Source organism: Grammomys surdaster, unplaced genomic scaffold (genome assembly GCF_004785775.1).
Source record: "Grammomys surdaster isolate TR1022 unplaced genomic scaffold, NIH_TR_1.0 125231, whole genome shotgun sequence".
NCBI lineage: Eukaryota > Metazoa > Chordata > Mammalia > Rodentia > Muridae > Grammomys > Grammomys surdaster.
In genome coordinates, this window is record NW_021620120.1 from 533,179 (window position 1) to 552,385 (window position 19,207).

Here is a 19,207-nt window from a genome sequence, read left to right on the forward strand (position 1 = left end):
CATGCACTAGAAGGTACAGGGAATGGGTTGCCATATCTGTTCTTGTTGGTGTCTACATCATGACTCTGTTACTATCTGCTGAGAACTGTACATCTGGCCCTATGCTGCATTTCTAGAATATTCATTAGCATTATTCTCTCTTTACAGAGGCACAGTATCAGAGTATTGAAACACCTTACCCAACATTACACAGCCATGAAGGCCAGGCATGGATCCTGAGCCCTGCTTGACTTCCTATCTGATACTCAAGCACTCTGCATCCATTATGTAACCCAGGTACAATGGCTGTATTCTATCTTTGTTTCCAGATGAAGAGAAACACAGACAGGTCAAATAATTTGTTCAGAACAATATGTGCCAGACATGGCCCATATTCTTTAAGACATGGGGGATCTTGCCGGACTACAGAAGAAAAATACCAGGACTTACTATGGTTAGGGCAAAGTCTTCTCACTCCTTGGCAGGTGTGGGTTCCCCGTGATGAGGACCTTCTGGCCTGAATGGAGCCTCCACTTGATCTTCACACCATGAAAAGTGAGAGCAAATTGATGCTTGTGTCTCTTTGACAGCACTGGGGTTAGTACTCAGCATACTGTGGATGGGAATGCCATCCTGAGCTTCCCAAAGCACTCTGCGTCAGTGGCATTATCTGCATATGAGTACAGAATTTTCTCTTTGATTTCAGGTGAAGAAATACACATTCAGGCAAAATAATTTTTCAGGAGAATGCGATAATGCTGAACCTTGAACCACAAGAGACTGCTTCCAGCTTCTGGCACTCACCACATCTTACCACTATTGTTCTGCCAAAATTAGGATGTTATCTTCCCTTTCTCTGGCACTGGAGATAGAAAGGAAGAATCCTTGGACTCTCAATCCATAGGGACATGTTTATTAGTTCTCCTAGGACTCTGGTGCCTCTGCCCACTGATGATTAATTAACCACTGTTGATAATGATGGTTAAGACCAAATCAACAACAACATTCCATTAGAATATTCCGTGGTGATAAGGTCACCTCTGCTTCTTAGTGTCTCCAGGGGGAATAATGACATTATCTTCTCTATGATCCTCTTGATTTCTCTCTCTCTGTTTTTAAAAATAATTATTTATTTATTTTATGTATATGAGCACACTGTTGCTGTCTTCAGACACACCACAAGAGGGCATCAGATTCCATTACAGATGTTTGTGAGCCATCATGTGGTTGCTGGGAATTGAATTCAGGACCTCTGGAAGAGCAGTCAGTGCTCTTAACCACTGAGCCATCTCTCCATCTCCTCTTGATTTCTCTTAAGCCTTGCTTGAACCTTCTCAATACATAGGTAGCATTTTATGTCTTATCTCTTTGTTCAAATTGAGGTACAGGTTACATAAATCAAGTATTTATTGTCATGCATTAGTACATTGAGTTCCATTATCACATGTGTACACACACACACACACACACCACACACACACACACACACACACACACACTATACTTTGATTACATTCATCTTCTATCATCTTCTCTTGTCCCATTTATCACCCACTGTTCTCCTCTTTTCTCCTTCTATTTTCATATCATTTTGTGTGTGTGACCCAGTGAGTTATATTAGGTTTGTTTATAATAATGTGAGTGAGGGTTTATTTACAGAAGCATGGGCATGGGCATCTGACCTGTGGCTACACCTCTGGAGACAATGTGTCTCTTTCATTCAACAAGCATTACATATAAATGAACTTTAACAGTGGACAGTTTATTGTTTATTTTTAGTTATTATTTTATTTATTTGTATCCCAAATGTACCCCCTCCAACCCCAGTTTATTATTTATATACTCCAAAAGGGGTGATGTTGATTCAAAAGGATTGTATGATGGCAATAGTGTTGAAACACTTCACTGTATGTCAGGAACAATGGGTATGGGCCAGGGATGCAGCTCTAGGCTGCTTCCTACAGCAGGCCAAGGAGACCTTTCGCTGACTTCCACACAAGTGAAGATGGGATGAGTTTTCCAAAGAAAAGAATTTCAGTGTGAACCAATGTGAAGCAGAGTTTGATACTGTTAGGAGGAAATTCCCTATAGTCTTAAGCATTGGAGACAGAGAGGTACTCAGAGGCAGTGGAGCCCACTGAAAGTGGGTGTGTGGGCTTCACGAGAGAGTTGTACTTTAGTTTCTCAATACTTGCCATTATTTTTGGCAGCTCTCAAATACATCTCAAAAGGTCGCTAAGAATATTTCTCCATGTTTTCAGTAAATGGGATTATAGGGTCACTCCTGGGGTGTCTTGTGTGGGATTACAACCTGATAAGATGAAGTCACAAGTGACAAGGGTTGTTAGTGACTTAAAACATGCTTTTTTTTTTAATGCTAAATGGAGGTTTTAGTAAGAGGTTTGATAATTTAGTAAGAGTAATGATAGTTGCAGGTTTATAGCTGGGAAATGAAAGAGATCCTTCCTGAAGGTAGTGTTTGCTTAGTCTTTAAGTCATGATTCATTGCTATTTTAACATTCTGATTTGAAACTTCTCTATGGAAAAGAACTCTGTCTTTATGTAAGCAGCCTTCATAACACATGTTAACTGTGCTCAAATTCTTGGATTCTCAGCTGGAAAGGGCTTATACTCTATCCTGGGATGGGGACTTCTTTCCTTCCATGTCCCTCATTTTCTCAATCTGTCTATCCTATTTCAATTTCAGTGACTTTTGTTGTTGCTAGGATGAAAAACCAGACAAGAAGCATCATATAGAACAAGGGGTTTATTTTGGCTTATAGATTGATGGGATGCAGTCCATTACGGTAGAAAAACATGGTAAGAGGGGTATGAACTGCAGAGCTACACTGAATTCACAGTCAAGAAGCAAGAAGAGGATGCAAGCAGGGCCATGCTATAAAGCTCCAAGGCCTGCTTCAGTGACCCATTTTCTCCAACCAGCCTCCAATTCCTAAACATTCCACAACTTTCCAAGAGAGTACCATTACCTGTGGACCTACTGTTCAAACACATGAGCCTATAGGGTGGGTATAGGGCGAGGTAGCATTTCACATTCAAATAGCAACTTCCAACAGTGGAGAAACATTTCCTGGCTGCAGGCAGCTCTCATATTATGTCAATATATCTAATGTTATGAGACAGAATGCCTCATGCTCTACCAGGACATGGGAGGCTACAAGGAAATGTCTCATGACTCTGCAAGATGAAGATAGTCAGATAGATAGATAGATAGATAGATAGATAGATAGATGATAGACAAAGACTAAGAAGTCCCTAGATTATCACTTTCTCTCACATTGTGAGCGGAACAAAGGGTGTCTTCCAAATCTCAGATTTGCTCTAACCTAAGCCTTTGCTTGATTTGCACACATAGATATATGCCTCCCCTCCACAGACATAACAACTGGGGAGAGAAGATATATCCAGAAACAACCATGAAAGAGTTTGAGAATGTATAGAAACAAAGACAATGAGAGTAAAATGGAAAACAGGAAATATCAAGTGTAGATAATGTTTGCATTTCTCTCTTCCTATCTCTCTTTTCATAGTCACACACTGAACTGTGACTCAGGTATGTGGCCTTGGGAGTTTAACATTTTAAACTTTTTTCCAGGGCTGGAGAGATGGCTCAGTGGTTAAGAGCACTGACTGCACTTCCAGAGGTCCTGAGTTCAAATCACAGCAACCACATGGTGGCTCACAACCATCTGTAATGAGATCTGATGCCCTCTTCTGGTGTGTCTGAAGACAGCTACAGTGTATTCATATATAATAAATAAATAAATCTTTTAAAAAAAAGGAAGAAGCAGACTATCATATAAAAAAAACTTTTTTCCAATATATATATAGTCTTTATTTATTTATTCATGTATATTAGTACTCTATTTGCATGTATACCTGCATGACAGAAGAGGAATCAGATCCCATTATAGATGGTTGTGAGCCATCATGTGGTTGCTGGGAATTGAACATAGGACCTTTGGAAGAACAGACCATGCTCTTAACCACTGAGACATCCCTCCAGCCCCCAAAATATAATTTAATTGAAATAGAATTGTTATCACTTTTCCCCTACCTTTCTTTTCTCCCTCTAGCCCCTCCCAGGTTCCCTCCCTCCAACTCCTCACACATCTCCCTCTCAAGTCGATAGCTTCTTTTATTATTGTTATTGTATATTATATATATGTACACACATATAAATATAGCATACATATCATGAAGAAACTTTTTAATTTAGAAAGCACACAAGTATTTTGTCCTTAGCTTCCCCCAGAGTCTGCATCCTTCCCCAGCAGCCTCCAGAATGCCTTCTTTACCTCCTTGTTCCTCAGGGTATATACAAGAGGGTTGAGTGTTGGGGTACCCACTGCATAGAAGAGACCAAAGAATTTGCCCCTCTCTTGGGCATAGGGGTTTTTTGGCTGCAGATAGACAGCAATAACTGAGCTGAAGAAGAGAGTGACCACAACGAGGTGGGAGGAGCAGGTCCCAAAAGCTTTCCTGCGCCCTTTTGAAGAGTTGGTTTTCAGCACTGCCTTGGCAATGGCACCATAAGAGACAAGGATGAGGCTCAGAGGTACAAGAAGGAAGATGACACCCGCAACTGCCAACTGAATCTCATTAAAAGTGGTGTCCCCACAAGAGAGTCGAATTAGAGATGGGACTTCACACAAAAAGTCATCTATCTGCCTATGGGGACAGAAGGGCAGGCGGAGGGTGGGTGGTATCTGAACTATGGATTGGATCAAACCTATAGCCCAGGCTATACCTGCCAACTGCTGACACAGGCGGGGGTGGATGATGATTGCATAGTACAGGGGCTGGCAGACAGCCACATAGCGGTCAAAGGCCATTACTGTCAGGAGAATGCACTCTGTTGTCCCCAGGGACATGAAGATGAAGAGCTGTACAAAGCATCCCAGGAAGCTGATGGTCTTTGTGGAGCCCCAGAGGTTGAACAGCATTTGGGGGACACAGGTTGTAGTGAAGCAGAGATCCAAGAAGGAGAGGTTAGAGAGGAAGAAGTACATTGGAGAGTGGAGCCTGGGGTCCAGTGTGGACAGCAGGAGGATGAGTGTGTTTCCTAGGAGAGTGAGGAGGTAGGAGCACAGGACAACCACGAAGAGAATCTTTTCCAGGTGTGGGTGTTCAGAGAAGCCCAGCAGGAGAAAGCCCACAGAGGAGCTCTGGTTGACCATGGTCTCTGTGTCTAGTTGGAGGGATGAGACTGTCAGATTAGTGTGGTTCAAAGGGCCTGGTGAAAATTTGTGTGTTTCTCAGGTCATTGTCAGGACATGCCAGGTGGACATTTTTCTTCTTCCTCTACTCTCACAAGGTCTACTCCCAGGCCCATCACCAAGTAGGTCCTTGCCTTCACCTGTTTCACCTGGTCAAACATTGTCTGTCTAGTGGCCATGAGGAAATCAAGAATGTGGAGGAGGATGGGTAGATCCTCATACTGGCACCTCTGACTTTCTGATTAAGGATGGAGAGTGTTGATTTCAGATGAATGAATCAACTTGTTCACTGTTTCAGTAGAAATGCGTTGAGTGCCTTATGTTCTCAGTGCTTTTCTGGTTTTCCTCAGTGCTATCTCATGCCTATTATCTCTTGGAGGAAGAAGTTAAATACTGTGTTTTATGTCTGAGGGTGTACCTTTGAGGAAGAAAGCTGGCAAGCATGAGCCATAGTTTAGAGATGTATTTTACCAAGACAAACAAACAAACAAACCCACACACATAAATAAATAAAATAAAAATAAATAAAAGACATTAAAACAAATTATTTGAGTGACTTTTAAGGTTGTATCTCTGGTAAGTTTTGAAATCTCATTGTTTTTGTGTTCACTTGGTGAATACTCTTTGGCATGACTAGAAGTATTTTATACTTCTTATTTTATAAAGCAGCTCATCAGAGACAGAATAAGTCTTTTTTTTTGTACACGTGTGTGTTTGTTTGTTTGAAGTAGGGTTTTGTTTTGATGTACAGGCTTGCCACTGTCTCTGGGCCATCTTCCTGCATCAGCTTCTGGAATGCTGGGCCTGTAAGTATGAGCTACCAAACCTGGCTTAGAATATGTTATACGTGTGAGAGATTTTCTTCCACTGTATGCGACTCCATGCATACATAGCAGACTGTTTCTCTTGTCTTGTCTTCTTTAATCATCTTTTAGTAAACAGCTGCCCTGGTTAGGAAGTAGCGTTGGTCTAATCATGCAGTCCTCATGAGAGTTAACATGCAGGAGGTAAGAGTGGCTTCTTAAAATCTACTATGGCTCACAGTTGGGTTATTAAAAGCCTCAGATATAAATGTCAGCCATGTGGGTTGTATGGAGTGAATGAAAATAAGGAATTCATAAGGTGAAGGGCACATTTGGGGGGAGGTTTCATCTGTGAGAATTCCATCATTAAAGTAGCTGTAAATATTAGAGCATAGCAGGCCAGCTCAGTGAGGGAAGAGGGAGGCTGAAGCTACTCTGGAAACTAAACTGAGGACATAGGGTTCTCTGGTCTGATAATGGACAGGAAGGCAGTGGGTGAGTGGGGCTCTGCCTAAGTGTCCTAAGATGGAAGAACACCCAGTTACAAGTCCCGTCATTTTTTTCCAGAACCTTCTGCTTTCATTTCTTCCCACCTTGTTTTACCTCCTACAGAATACTTTTCATTATTATTATCTTATATTCAAACCAAAGTATAAATAAAGCAAATATGTACAGTATAAATAACAAGTTCATCCTCTGATCCATCCAGTACCCAGGTTAAGGTTGTAAAACAGATGTTCCACATATCTTAGAGGTTCCTGTGTGGCCACCCCCCACCCCGCTTCCTATTTCACATCCTCAAAGATGGAACTACCTCTCAACATTACACAAATTATTCTTTGCTGTCTCATCTTCCCCAACCCCCCATGTGTGTGTGTGTGTGTGTGTGTGTGTGTGTGTGTGTGTCTGTCTGTCTGTCTGTCTGTCTGTCTCTTTTCCTTTAAAAATACATTGCATGGGGGCTGGAGAGATGGCTCAGCTGTTAAGGGCACATGCTCTTGCAGACCACCCTAGACCAGTTCCTAGTACCCACATGGTAGCTTATAACCACCCCCAACTCCAGCTCTAGGAGATTTGATGCCTTCTTTTGGTCTCTGCAGACATGTACCTAGCCATGTAGTTAATGTACTAACACAGGCAAAATATACACTGCACTTATTTTGTGTATGTGTGTGATGGTGAAGACAACTTGTGGGAATTGCTTTAACAGAATGTGAGGGTCCATGAGATTGAATGCAGGTCATCAGGATTGGTAGATACACTTTTCACTGCTTCATCTTGCTGGCCTCATTTTTTTTTTCCCTTTGAGATCAGAGTTTCATGTAGCCCAAGTTGGCCTCAAACCCATTATGTAGTAAAGGCTGGTTTTAAACTCCTGATTCTCCAGTCTTTACTGCAGAAATGTGGGGATTACAGCACATCTGACTATTTTCTTTTTTGAGATGTATTTCATAGAATGTAAAACTTTGAAAGTATATAGTTTGTGTGTGTGTGTGTGTTCTCATGCACACATTTATGTGTAACCCTGTGGGAGGCCAGAGGTTGGTGTACAGTGTCTTTCCCAGTTGCAGTCTAACTTGTTTTATTGCAAGCTCAGTAATTTGGCTAGACTGGCTGGGCATTGAGCCTCGAGGTTCCTTCTGTTTCTGTCTCCTCATGCTGGGATTATAGGTATGAACATTGCTCTTAGATCTTTGGGTGTTAGGCTCTCAGCTATGGTCTTCATGCATATGCAGCATAAGTAGCACAGTAACAGCTAAGCCGTCTCCCATATGAACTCACTGTTTTAAAAGAGCACTCACCAGTCGTATGACCAGACCAGAACCATCTACCTCTAGAGCATCTCATTATCCCAAAGAAATCCTGTGACAGCAGCTAATCCTCCTTTGCTTTCTTTATATACAGTTTCTAGTATGTGATCTTAGTGACACCCTTCTCCTTTCAATTATTGTCCTTATCAGCCCTGTCTCTAACTTGGCTCTCCCCATGGGAGGTCACTCCCTTCTTTTTTTCTGCCTTATTTCTGAATCTCTTTAGAGTTCATCGTCTTTAGTTGGCTCAACTTTTTCCCTTTTGATAAATTATATTTACCATTGTTTGCATTATTCTAAAACATGCATTTATTTGTCTGTGAATTTTTTTGTTTCTTGTACTACAAGACTGGGCTGGTCACCTGAAGTGGTTGCTGAAGGTCTGGTAATCATTCCTTGTTTTTGCTTTTAACACTTTCCAATTATGGAGTGCTTCACATGTGCCATGTAGGGCAAACAGCTCCCTGAACATCTGATTTCCTTAGCAGCCATGCAAAGATCTTATCAATTTTACCGTGAATTTTTACAGCGAATGGTCTCAGGGCAAGTAAGGTCTCTAAGGTTACCCACTTGCAAAATGTTGGGAACCAAGAGAATGCTAGAAAAAAATTTCCCATACCTGGGGGAGTACAGAAGGAGCTATGACAGACTGGCATTTTCCTGTCCAAAATACAAGGGAGTGATGCCATCAGATCAGCAGCTGATAAGTCACTCTGTTTTGTATTAATACCTAATGCCTGTAATCTTGGCACTCAAAAGGCAGCTGCATATGGAGTCTGTGTTTGGAACTAGCCTGGGGTACATCTGCTTCAAAAGCAAACCAAACAAAAACAACCCCCAAAATAAAGCAACCCCAAAAGCAAGCCAATAAAAGCCCTCTCCCCCTTTAACTCCCTATCTGGGGAATCTATTGTTGAGGATACATAGAAACTGATTTTACATGAGAGAAAGGCTAATACTCTACTCACCCTCAACTGGTGAACTACGTTGGTTGCCAGCAATTTTCCATGATGAAATTCTTAATTGACGCCTCGTTTCTGCATGGACATCAAAAAGAAAACTCAAACTGAGAAAGAAGCATGGTCTCTGAAGGGTCAGCTAGATCTCTGATTGAAGTAAGGATCATTCAGCTTTGCAGCTAGACTCTTTTTAAAGAACACACTAACATGTTTTTGTTAGAGCTAGCTTATTTGATTCTTAAACTCTCAGATTTTTAGGAGATAGCTTTTAAACCATGATCGCCTAGAATGTTCCTTTCCAGGAGTATTTGTACTGCGTAAACAGAGCAGATACTGAATGAGGACTCTGCATCCCTCCAGCCAAGCTGTTAACATTTATCCATGCACCTCTGACTGTTCCTTACAATTAATTCTAAATATGAGTATCTTCCTTTTTACATGAGGAAGTTAGCAAAAGAGATTTCATCTGCTAGGCTACTGCAGTATAGTGGTGAGCACCAGAGTTCATGTGTAAACACAGAAACACTGACCAGTTCACCAACAGTAGCCTGCTGCCTTTTCTAAGAGGTAAAATGAGGCCAAGTGGGGTAGAGACATCCCTTGACTAGCAAGATTTTGGCAAACAGTCTGGAGAAGTTAACATCCGTTTCAGTGGTCCTGGTGGTAGAAAGCCTGACATTAGGTATGTGGTAGAGAGAGGGATCCCAGGACTCCTATCCTGTGGAGAGAAACATCTCATTAACTCAGCTGAGACCTAGCGGTTCCTCAGCCCACAGGTAATTAGCTAGTAATCATGGTGGAGGGGGCAGATGACTCTCAGGAGAAAGTGTGCCAGCAATAGCATTTCTTGATCAAGACACAAAGTCACTCACTCCTTCTGTTAGTAGGGATAGCCAGGGTCACATTGTTCTCCTCTACCCACCATCTAGACACAAGTTCATGTTGCTTGTGTGTGTGTGTGTGTCTGCGTGTACACTTGTGTCTATGTAGACATATGTCTAACCCTCATTTGACACAGGCAATTATTCTGCCTAGTTCTCTGATTTATTCACACAAGTTCATGTTGCTTGTGTGTGTGTGAGTGTGCGTGTACTCTTGTGTCTATGTAGACATATGTCTAACCCTCATTTGACACAGGCAATTATTCTGCCTGTCATCTATCAGCATTAAGATATGAGGTCCACATCATAGTGGACGTCTCAGGTATGATCCACGGTCATACTCGATAGTCATCTCAGCAGTCTGAGTTTATAACTGGGATGTTTGAATTTTCTTAGACTGTAGAATCTCTACCCTGTTTCTTTGGTGTGTTAAGGAACAGTTGTAGCAGCTGCCAGGAAATGCGATGAAATTCCATTAATTACAAGTGAGACTATAACACTGAGGTTTATGAAAAGCTAATGACAATGTGGAAAAATAAGTTATCATGCTAGAAAGAGACACACAAATAAAATGTAAATTTAATAAAAGAATGAAGTTAATAAACATATGAAGTCCAGATTGTAAGGAAGGAAATGAACATTTATTTAACTGTAAAACATTCCAGAATACCCTACAAACCCACAGTGAATGGCAACTGGGCTGAAGATGCCCTTTCTAGCTTTGACTCACTTTGTAGTCAGAAGAAAGGTGTACCCAAATCCTGCTGATAAAAATACTGAACCACATGGAGTTTCATGGATTCACAGAAAGAATAAAAAAGACTCAGACTTGACAACAATTCATTTACAGTCCATGAGACTAGAATTATACAGGAACATAGCTGGTTTCTGTGTAGATAAGTTACAACTGTTACCTCAGTAACTGTGGAAAGCCAATTGTGGTTTACAAACAAAACCAGAAAACTACTGCAAATTGAGTAGACTAAGAAAAGACAAGCCTTGAACAATGAGAAAAAAAACACTTTCCATAAAAACAGCTTCTTATACGATGTTTGCCTAGTGCTTTTTAAATTAGCTTTCCCCTCCCAACCAAAGAGGCTCATTCTCTGGAGCCTATCAAAGCATCCACTGCTTGTTCACAAACACCACTAACTGAAGGCTTCTAATGTAAGAAGGGCTGGGGCCTCAGAAATAAATTCTCATTTCTACATCCAGGGTGTCTGTTTTTCCAAAGCAGGAGGGGACAGGTTACCAACCATAATGGATCTATTCAGATGTGACTATTTTCTCCTAACTACACTAAATTTCCTATTCACTTGCACAAACATTCTATACTCAATTTTTTTTGAGCTAGTAGGCAAAAGTGCAACATTTCTCCAGATGCTTCTAGAAAGTGCATATATTAAGTGGCATTTTGTAATGCCATTACTTTTTTGATTGAGCCTAAGACTTTTCATTGACTAGCAAATGCTCTACCACTGAGCTACCCTCCAGTTCCTAGTTAACTTTCCTTTTAACTACAAGGATAAACATTATTTTAAAAGGATAAGTGGCCAGTTCTATCTCTAGATCAAGACTCATCAATACCACCAGAAGTTCTTTAGTCATTTTTCTTTGGCCGCCTTTTCTAATAATCACTGATTTTCATTGTGTTCTTGGCTAAGCGTTCCAGGTCTTTCCTCACGTTGTGGTGGTCTTCCAAATCGTCATAGAGTGAGGAGACAATGTCCAGTCTCCTATAGTTCTCGGGGCTGACCATAGTACGAACAACCTGAAGACACCGTTCTTTCAGCGTGTATACCGGTAGCGTAATGTTGGCCAGAGCAGACTGCTCGTCAACGTTGAGAGATGGTACAAATAACTCAGTTCGGTTAACCAGGAGTCTGTCGTTCGTTCTTGCATCCCTGAAGAGCCAAGGGTGATCTCGGTAGCTGTTGATGCGGAGGCTGGTGCCCGGCAGCAGAGTCTGGAAGGGCTGTGGTTCACCGTGGAAGTCGACCCACAGGGGCTGCACCATTCGCGGGCTGCGGTTCCAGACCACCACGCGGGACAGATCTCGTGGGTTTACCCTCGCTGAGCGCAACGAGGGTGGCGGCCGCCCTGTAGCCATAGGTCCCTGGGAGTCTTCCGGGTCCAACCCTAAGGCGAGATCAGCTCTGGAATTCAGCCACCCGGGTTGCGCCCCTCTGTAGGACTCAGCTGCAGCAGTCACAGCGCAAGCAGAGTTCTTCATATCCGTACTCCAGCGCTCTGACCGGTTCTTCAGGTCCCTGCCCATTGCTCCAGGAAGAGCAGGCTGGGAAGGTTTGCCATCCTACGTGCTGGCTCTCAGGTAGATGAATTCAATCTTCGCATAACTTGAGACCTTGCCGGAACACACAAAATGAACTTGGCGAGCTCGCTCTTTTTTCTTTTTCTCTCCTCCCTCTCCTCTCTCCTCTCCTCTCCCTCTCTCTCCCCCTCCCTCTCCGTCTCCCCTTCCCTCTCCCCCTCCCCCTCCCTCTCCCCTCCCCTCTTCTCCCCCTACCCTTCTTCCCCTCCCCTCCCCTTCCCTTTTTCCCTTTCCCTTTCCCTTTCCCCTTCCCTTTCCCTTCTCTTTTTTTTAATTCTGATCATTGTCGTGCTTATTTGAACAATGCATATTCACTACTGTAGGTCTCCGCCTCCCAGCCCCCGCCCCCTGCAACATTGGGAATGGCCAGAAATCAATATTGATAGGCCTCCTTTATGTGTACATCACACACATGCACATGCACACATGCACATTTTCATCTTGGGGTTGAAACTGGACCTTTTATTGAGAAAGGGTCTTATTAGGTACCTATGTATGACATAGTATTCACTATGTAACTCAGGATGGACTTGAACTCCAGACAGTCCACCTTCCCCAGCCTCTTATGTGCTGAGATCATAGGCACGTGCCACAAAGCACCACTAAAAAGTGGATATTTAGTTTAATATGCAACAATTCTCAACTGTAATCAACCCTAATTTAATAGATGGCAACCACAGATATTTTATGTTTATTTGTTGAATTTCTCTGGTGAGTAAATTTTTTTTCTCTATGTAGCTGTTGATGTCTCTACTTCATGTTCACTGAACTTTTAAAAATTCTTTTATGGGTCTGGAGAGATGATTCCACAGTTAGAAGCACTGGCTGCTCTTCCAGAGGTCCTGAGTTCAATTCCCAGCAATTACACCCTGGCTCACAATTATCTGTAATGGGATCTGATGCCCTTTTCTGGTGTGTCTGAAAACACCATTAGTATACATATACATAAAATGAGTAGATCTTAATTTTTTTTTTATTATTGAAAATTGAACCTAGGGCCTTGAACATGCCAAACATGTGTTCTATCTATCACTGGGCTACACCTAAATTTTAATTAGTTGTTTTGATACGGGGTCTCTTACAAATATGAGCCATCATGACAAACCCAAATAATTTTCTGGAGGTGGGTTTCTTAAGTATTTCCCTGGGGAAAAGAAAGCTAATTCTGATCAGCCAGTTGTTTGTTGGAGGTTTTGGGCTTTAACTGAACCTGAGAAAGAAGGACAGTCTGAGACATGTTATTCTGGAGCTGGTCTCAGCCTGCCTCCACAGACAGCATGAAACAAGGTTATTCAGCTATTCAGACATGCCACAGGGATTAGGAGTTCTGGCAAGGATGGAACTGCTTTTATTTGGGGCACACAGAAAAAAAAAATACACACTTGGAAGCTATCAAAAGCAACAATGACTCAGTGGCAAACAACTAGGAAATGTCAACAAAGAAGCTAGTCTGAGGGTTACAGAATTGCAGATCCCCACCCTTTTCTGATAGATTTACATGTAATTTGGGAAATGCTTTCTAAGTTCAGGTAGCTTATAAACCCACATTATTTTTTATTTTATTTTTATCTCTATGTTCAGCAAGATAAACAGCACCTAGGGCTCTGTTTTTACCCTTTCCAGACACCAGAGTTATGCTCAGTTGGATTAAGATTTTAGTTGACTCGGGGTGGGGGGGCGGTGGTGGCACGCGCCTTTAATCCCAGCACTTGGGAGGCAGAGGTAGGCTGATTTCTGAGTTCAAGGCCAGCCTGGTCTACAGAGTGAGTTCCAGGACAACCAGGACTACACAGAGAAACCCTGTCTCAAAAAATCTAAAGAAGAAAAAAAAAAAGAAAAAGAATTTGCTGTTACATTTCTGGCTGATTTACAGGTCAGTTGTTTGTTCAAAACACTACTGCAACCTCAGACTGGCTACTCTGTTAACAATTTCTAGTTGTATGCCACTGAGGCATTGTTGCTTTTGATAGCCTCCAAGTGTATATTATTATTATTATTATTATCATTAATTATTAATGTCTGCTCCAAATGAAAGCAGTTCCACCCTTACCAGAACTCCTGATCCCCGTGGCATGTCTGAATATCTGAATAACCTTGTTTCATGCTGTCTGTGGAGGCATGCTGGAACCAGCTCCAGACTAACATGTCTGAGACTGACATTGTTCTGTCTCAGGTTCAGTACTTTAAAAAAAAATTTTTGGAATAAATGGAATTTGTTTTATGCTTTTAGCTTATCTCCAGTTCTTGAAATGGTGAGTTTTATTATTTTAGATATATTGATGATTTTTAGGGAGATTTTTCCAAGCTTCTCACCCTGTCATTCTGTCTCTATTGAATTTCAAAAAAATATTTTTTTATTATTTTTAATTATATCTAAGTGCGTTTATACAAGTTGGAATCTGTATATGCAGGTGTTCATAGCAACCAGGGGTGTCAGATTCCCCCAACCTGGCTTGTGAGCCTTCTGATATGGATGCTGGAACTTCTGTAAGAGTAAGAGTAGTACAAGCTCTTAATGGCTGGATCATTTTTCTAACGTATTTGTTTTCTTCTAGAAAATTGAACTTAGATGCTAACGCACATGCTAGGCAAATGCTCTTCCACTGAGGTGTATCCCAAGTCCTTGTCTTCCCTACCACGGAATGTTAACTGCACCATCAGTAAATAAGAATTCAGAGGCCTGAAGAAATGGCTCAGTGCATAAGAGCACTTGCTATTCTTGCCAAGGACAGGAGTTTGGATCCTAGTACCCATCCGTGGTAGCTCACAATGGCCTGCAATTCTTGCTTCAGGGATTCAAGATCTTTTGGCTTCTGTAGACATTTGCACACTCTTGAGCATACACACACAGAGACAAATAGACATAAGTAAAAACAAAACAACACTTAAAAAAAGAGAATTGTTAAATTCTCTTTAATTGTAATTAATTTAATTAATTTTAATTGTAAGTTGTTAAAGTAACATTTATTCATTAGTTTGTGTGTTTAAGTTTTATTTGCTCTTATTTTATGTTTATGAAGTGCACTATGTGGTCCTGTTAGATTTATGGCATGCAGCTTGGAACAGACCGCAGCAGACGGTTCCACAAGGGGAGGTTTATTAAGAGGGAGAGAGAGCGAGAGGAGAGAGAGAGAGAGAACAGAGAGGTAGACAAGTAGAGGCTGGCCATGACCACGTGGAGAGAGGGGGAAGGGAAGGGGGAAAGGGAGAGGGGGCAGAGAACCTGCAGGCAGGGATCAACGGAGCAAGAGAGAGAGGAGGGGGCAGGCAGCCCCTTTTATAGTGGGCAGGCCTACCTGGCTGTTGCCAGGTAACCGTGGAGGTGGAGTTTATACAGAATACTAACAGGTATTTGACTGCCTAAGGCAGTCAAAAGAAGGTCTCAAGTCTATATACTCTGGAACCAGAGACAGTTTTAAGCCACTAATGGGTGCTGGGAACTGGACCTAGTTCTTCTGTACGAGCATCCAGCACTTTTAACTGCTGGGTCATCTCTTCAGCACTGACAGTAGATTTTATATAGTGTTTGGTTGGCATTTCTAGAGAATTATTCATTCTCAAAGCTCTTTGACAAATTCCCTCATGAACCTTTATTTCTGGAGAAGAAGAAGGGTCTTCTCCAGGGAAGATGTACTGGGTGGGCTGACTACATCTGGGATATTTCATCAGCTTGGAGTAGAACAGGAGGTTTGTAGATATCTATGCTTCTTGTTCCATCGCCTTAACCCACCAGAATTCCTGGAATTAAAACACTACTTTATCTGTTATCTTCATTTTAAAGAACAGGATGAGGAGTTGTGACCCAGAACAACAGTGCCCACTGATTCTTCATCAGAAGCAAGGATGCTAATCCCAAGAACTTGTCTCCAAGATCACATGGAAGGTCATTTGAATCTCTGGAGTACCTCTGTCCTTGGCTTAACCTTGGAAAGAATTCCATGTAGGAAGGGACAAGGGGAGGGAAAGAGTTCATATTCTAGGTGTTTTTCTTAAGTTTCTAAAACGAGCACCAATTCTGTGAATTCTCTCGTCTTTGAGTAGTAAAGTCTCTGGATTAGGTTTTTATGGGAGTCTCTCTGACTTCTTACTAGTATTACTATAGAAGAACTCTAGATGCTGTGGGTTATGTCTTTGTGTTAAAGTGCCACACGTCTTTAATTCCAGCACATGGGAGACAGAGATGGGTGGGTCTCTGTGAGTTTGAGGCCACCCATCTCTGTCACTCTCTCTTTGGTTTACAGAGTGAGTTCTAGGACAGCCAGAGCTACATAGTTTTGAAAAAGACCCTGTCTTGAAAAAAAAAAAAACTAAAACAAAACAAAAACAAACAACAAAACTCTATATGAATTATAGAATAATGGTACAGACAACTAGAAAAAAATGTACAAAGGGCATTGAGAACCTATAAACAAAATAAAATGGAAATGAAACAAAATGAGTGGAAAAGAAACAAATATTAACTATGCTTTTCAGTGTAAATTAAAGATACTTCCTCTGTTTCTCTGTCTCTCTGTTTGTCTGTCTCTGTGTCTCTGTATTACTCTTCCTCTCCCTGATGAACTCATCCTAGATAGGGCACCAAAGGTAAGTCAAACAATTGATTCCATTCAAGTCCAGGTTGGTCAACTAATGAGTTTATTTATTGTAGTTACAGAAGAATGAATTGGTGATACATTAGAGCTGTAGCTGTATCACTGAAAGCCTCACTTAAGCAAAGATGAGGACACATGTAGGTTGTGTCACTGGGTTCTGGTGTATAACTTGCTTGCAGATAGATCTTTGGAGAGATTTCTTTCTTCCAATTGTTTACTGATTATGTCATCTCAAGAAGGAATCACCAGAATCCTGTAAATTTCACGAACTTCCTGAGTTTTGTAAGTTTTTTTTCTCTTCCTTCTAAATTTCTTGAATCGAATGAGCCTCCTTGATCAGTACAGATGAGAATGCTTCACTTTGGAAGAAACATCTAGCACCCTTCCCACTCATCATCTGATTCTCCTTCTCTCCTTCTCACTATCCCTTCTGTTTTTACTATAGCCTGTCATTCACTAGGTCTACTGTTGTGGCTGCAATAAGCATGAAAGAGTGAGTGGACTTGGGAGTTCAGTTTTTTTCCACAAAGACTCAAATTCATCTTAACTTGGAAAGTATACTAAGTGTTTCTCCCTCAGCTCTCCTCAGAGTCCCCATCTTTCCCAAGCAGCTTCCAGAGTGCTCTCTTTACCTCCTTGTTCCTCAGGGTGTATACAAGAGGGTTGAGTGTAGGGGTGCCCACTGCATAGAAGAGACCAAAGAACTTGCCCCTCTCCTGGGCATAAGGATTTTTGGGCTGCAGATAGACAGCAATGACTGAGCTGTAGAAGAGGGTGACCACAATGAGGTGGGATGAGCAGGTCCCAAAAGCTTTCCTGCGCCCCTTTGCAGAACGCATTCTTAGCACTGCCTTGGCGATGGCACCATAAGAGACAAGGATGAGGCTCAGAGGCACAACCACGATGAAGATACTAGCAACAGCCATCTGGATCTCATTATAGGTGGTGTCCCCACAAGAGAGTCGTATTAGAGATGGAACTTCACACAAAAAGTCATCTATCTGCCTATGGGGGCAGAAGGGCAGGCGGAGGGTAGGAGGTGTCTGAACTATGGATTGGACCAAACCTATAGCCCAGGCCACACCTGCCAACTGCCTACACAAGCGAGGGTGGATGATGGTGGCATAATGCAGGGGCTGGCAGACAGCCACATAGCGGTCAAAGGCCATTACTGTCAGGAGGATGCACTCTGCTGTCCCCAGGGACATGAAGATGAAGAGCTGTACAAAGCATCCCAGGAAGCTGATGGTCTTTGTGGAGCCCCAGAGGTTGAACAGCATTTGGGGGACACAGGTTGTAGTGAAGCAGAGGTCCAAGAAGGAGAGGTTAGAGAGGAAGAAGTACATTGGAGAGTGGAGCCTGGGGTCCAGTGTGGACAGCAGGAGGATGAGTGTGTTTCCTAGGAGAGTGAGGAAGTAGGAGCACAGGACAACCACGAAGAGAACCTTTTCCAGGTGTGGGTGTTCAGAGAAGCCCAGCAGGAGGAAGCCTACAGGGGAGCTCTGGTTGACCATGGTCTCTGAGTCTAGTTGGCGGGATGAGACTGTCAGACAATGTATTTTCAATTTTTTTGAAAAAGCTCACTCTGCATACTTGTCAAAACATGTGATGTGGATGTTTCTCTTATCCCTCTAATCTCCAAGCATCCTTCCTCCTTTTTCCTTTTCCTTCTGGTCCAAGGTTTTCTAGTGGCTGAGAGGAAGCCAGGAATGTCCTGGAAAATAGGTGGATTCTTCCTCTGGTACTTCTGACTTCTCAGCTGAGGGCAAAGGAGGCTGATGAAAAACATGAATTGATTGATCAGTTAGTTTTTATTGTTTCAACAAATGTTTATTGAGCACCATGTATGATCTGAACACTGCAACTATTGACTCTGTTCTTTATGAGTATCGGCAGTTATAAGGAACTGTGTGGTTGGATCAATGACTTGAAGGTAAACATTAGTGTAGAACTGGTCTCATTTTCTAAGTGTAGACATGGGTTTGTTGATGGTTCATATTTGGTCTTTGGTGTACTTTTCCTGGAGATTCAGTCAGAGACTGATGTCTGTCCTGTGGCTGAGATTTTCCCCTACATGAAATAATTCAATTTCCAGAGTGGTCAGTTATTTTATTCTTTATCAGAAATTATAGGAACATTCAGGGCGGTATTGTGTAGAGATCACTGTTTAAAAACAATCATTATACTTACTAAAGTAAAAGCAAATGCCTTCTCTTCATTCTGAAAGGCCTGTCTTCAACATTTTATCTTACAAATATGGAAGAAGCCAAGATAAATACAGCATTGGTTCTATGATGATTTTTGTCTAATTCTATAATGACACAGTTCTGTGCCATCTGCAGAGGGAATGGGTGGGCTGTGTCTCCTCACAGGTTCCCTCTTGTGTGCTTGGAGCTTCTGTACCATCTTTCCTCCTCCAGCTTAACTCTGAATCTCCTTCTGCCTTCTTCTCTTCCTCCCATTTTTTCTCTTCAAGAGAAGATCCTGAATTTTAAGTGCTTTATTGTTATAACAATTTCTGCAAAAGCTTAGAAGCCATTTGCGTGCCTCTCCTGGTCGCACCCACTTCCCACCTCTTAAGAGGCAATCACTCTTACTTAGATTATTTAT

The 19,207-nt window shown here is 42.0% G+C and overlaps 2 protein-coding genes and 1 pseudogene across 2 annotated transcripts; all 3 read right to left on the bottom strand.

Moving 5' to 3' along the window:
• Window positions 1–4,241: 4,241 nt before the first annotated feature.
• LOC114637224 (olfactory receptor 2H2-like) lies at window positions 4,242–5,180 on the bottom strand. Its single transcript, XM_028785449.1, has one exon. It carries the CDS (start codon window positions 5,178–5,180, stop codon window positions 4,242–4,244), a length of 939 nt encoding a protein of 312 aa, XP_028641282.1.
• Window positions 5,181–11,307: 6,127 nt separating this feature from the next.
• LOC114637245 lies at window positions 11,308–11,951 on the bottom strand (annotated as a pseudogene).
• Window positions 11,952–17,172: 5,221 nt separating this feature from the next.
• LOC114637223 (olfactory receptor 2H1-like) lies at window positions 17,173–18,111 on the bottom strand. The gene has a single exon (XM_028785448.1). The coding sequence runs from the start codon at window positions 18,109–18,111 to the stop codon at window positions 17,173–17,175; it is 939 nt and encodes a 312-aa protein (XP_028641281.1).
• Between the last annotated feature and the right edge of the window lie 1,096 nt (window positions 18,112–19,207).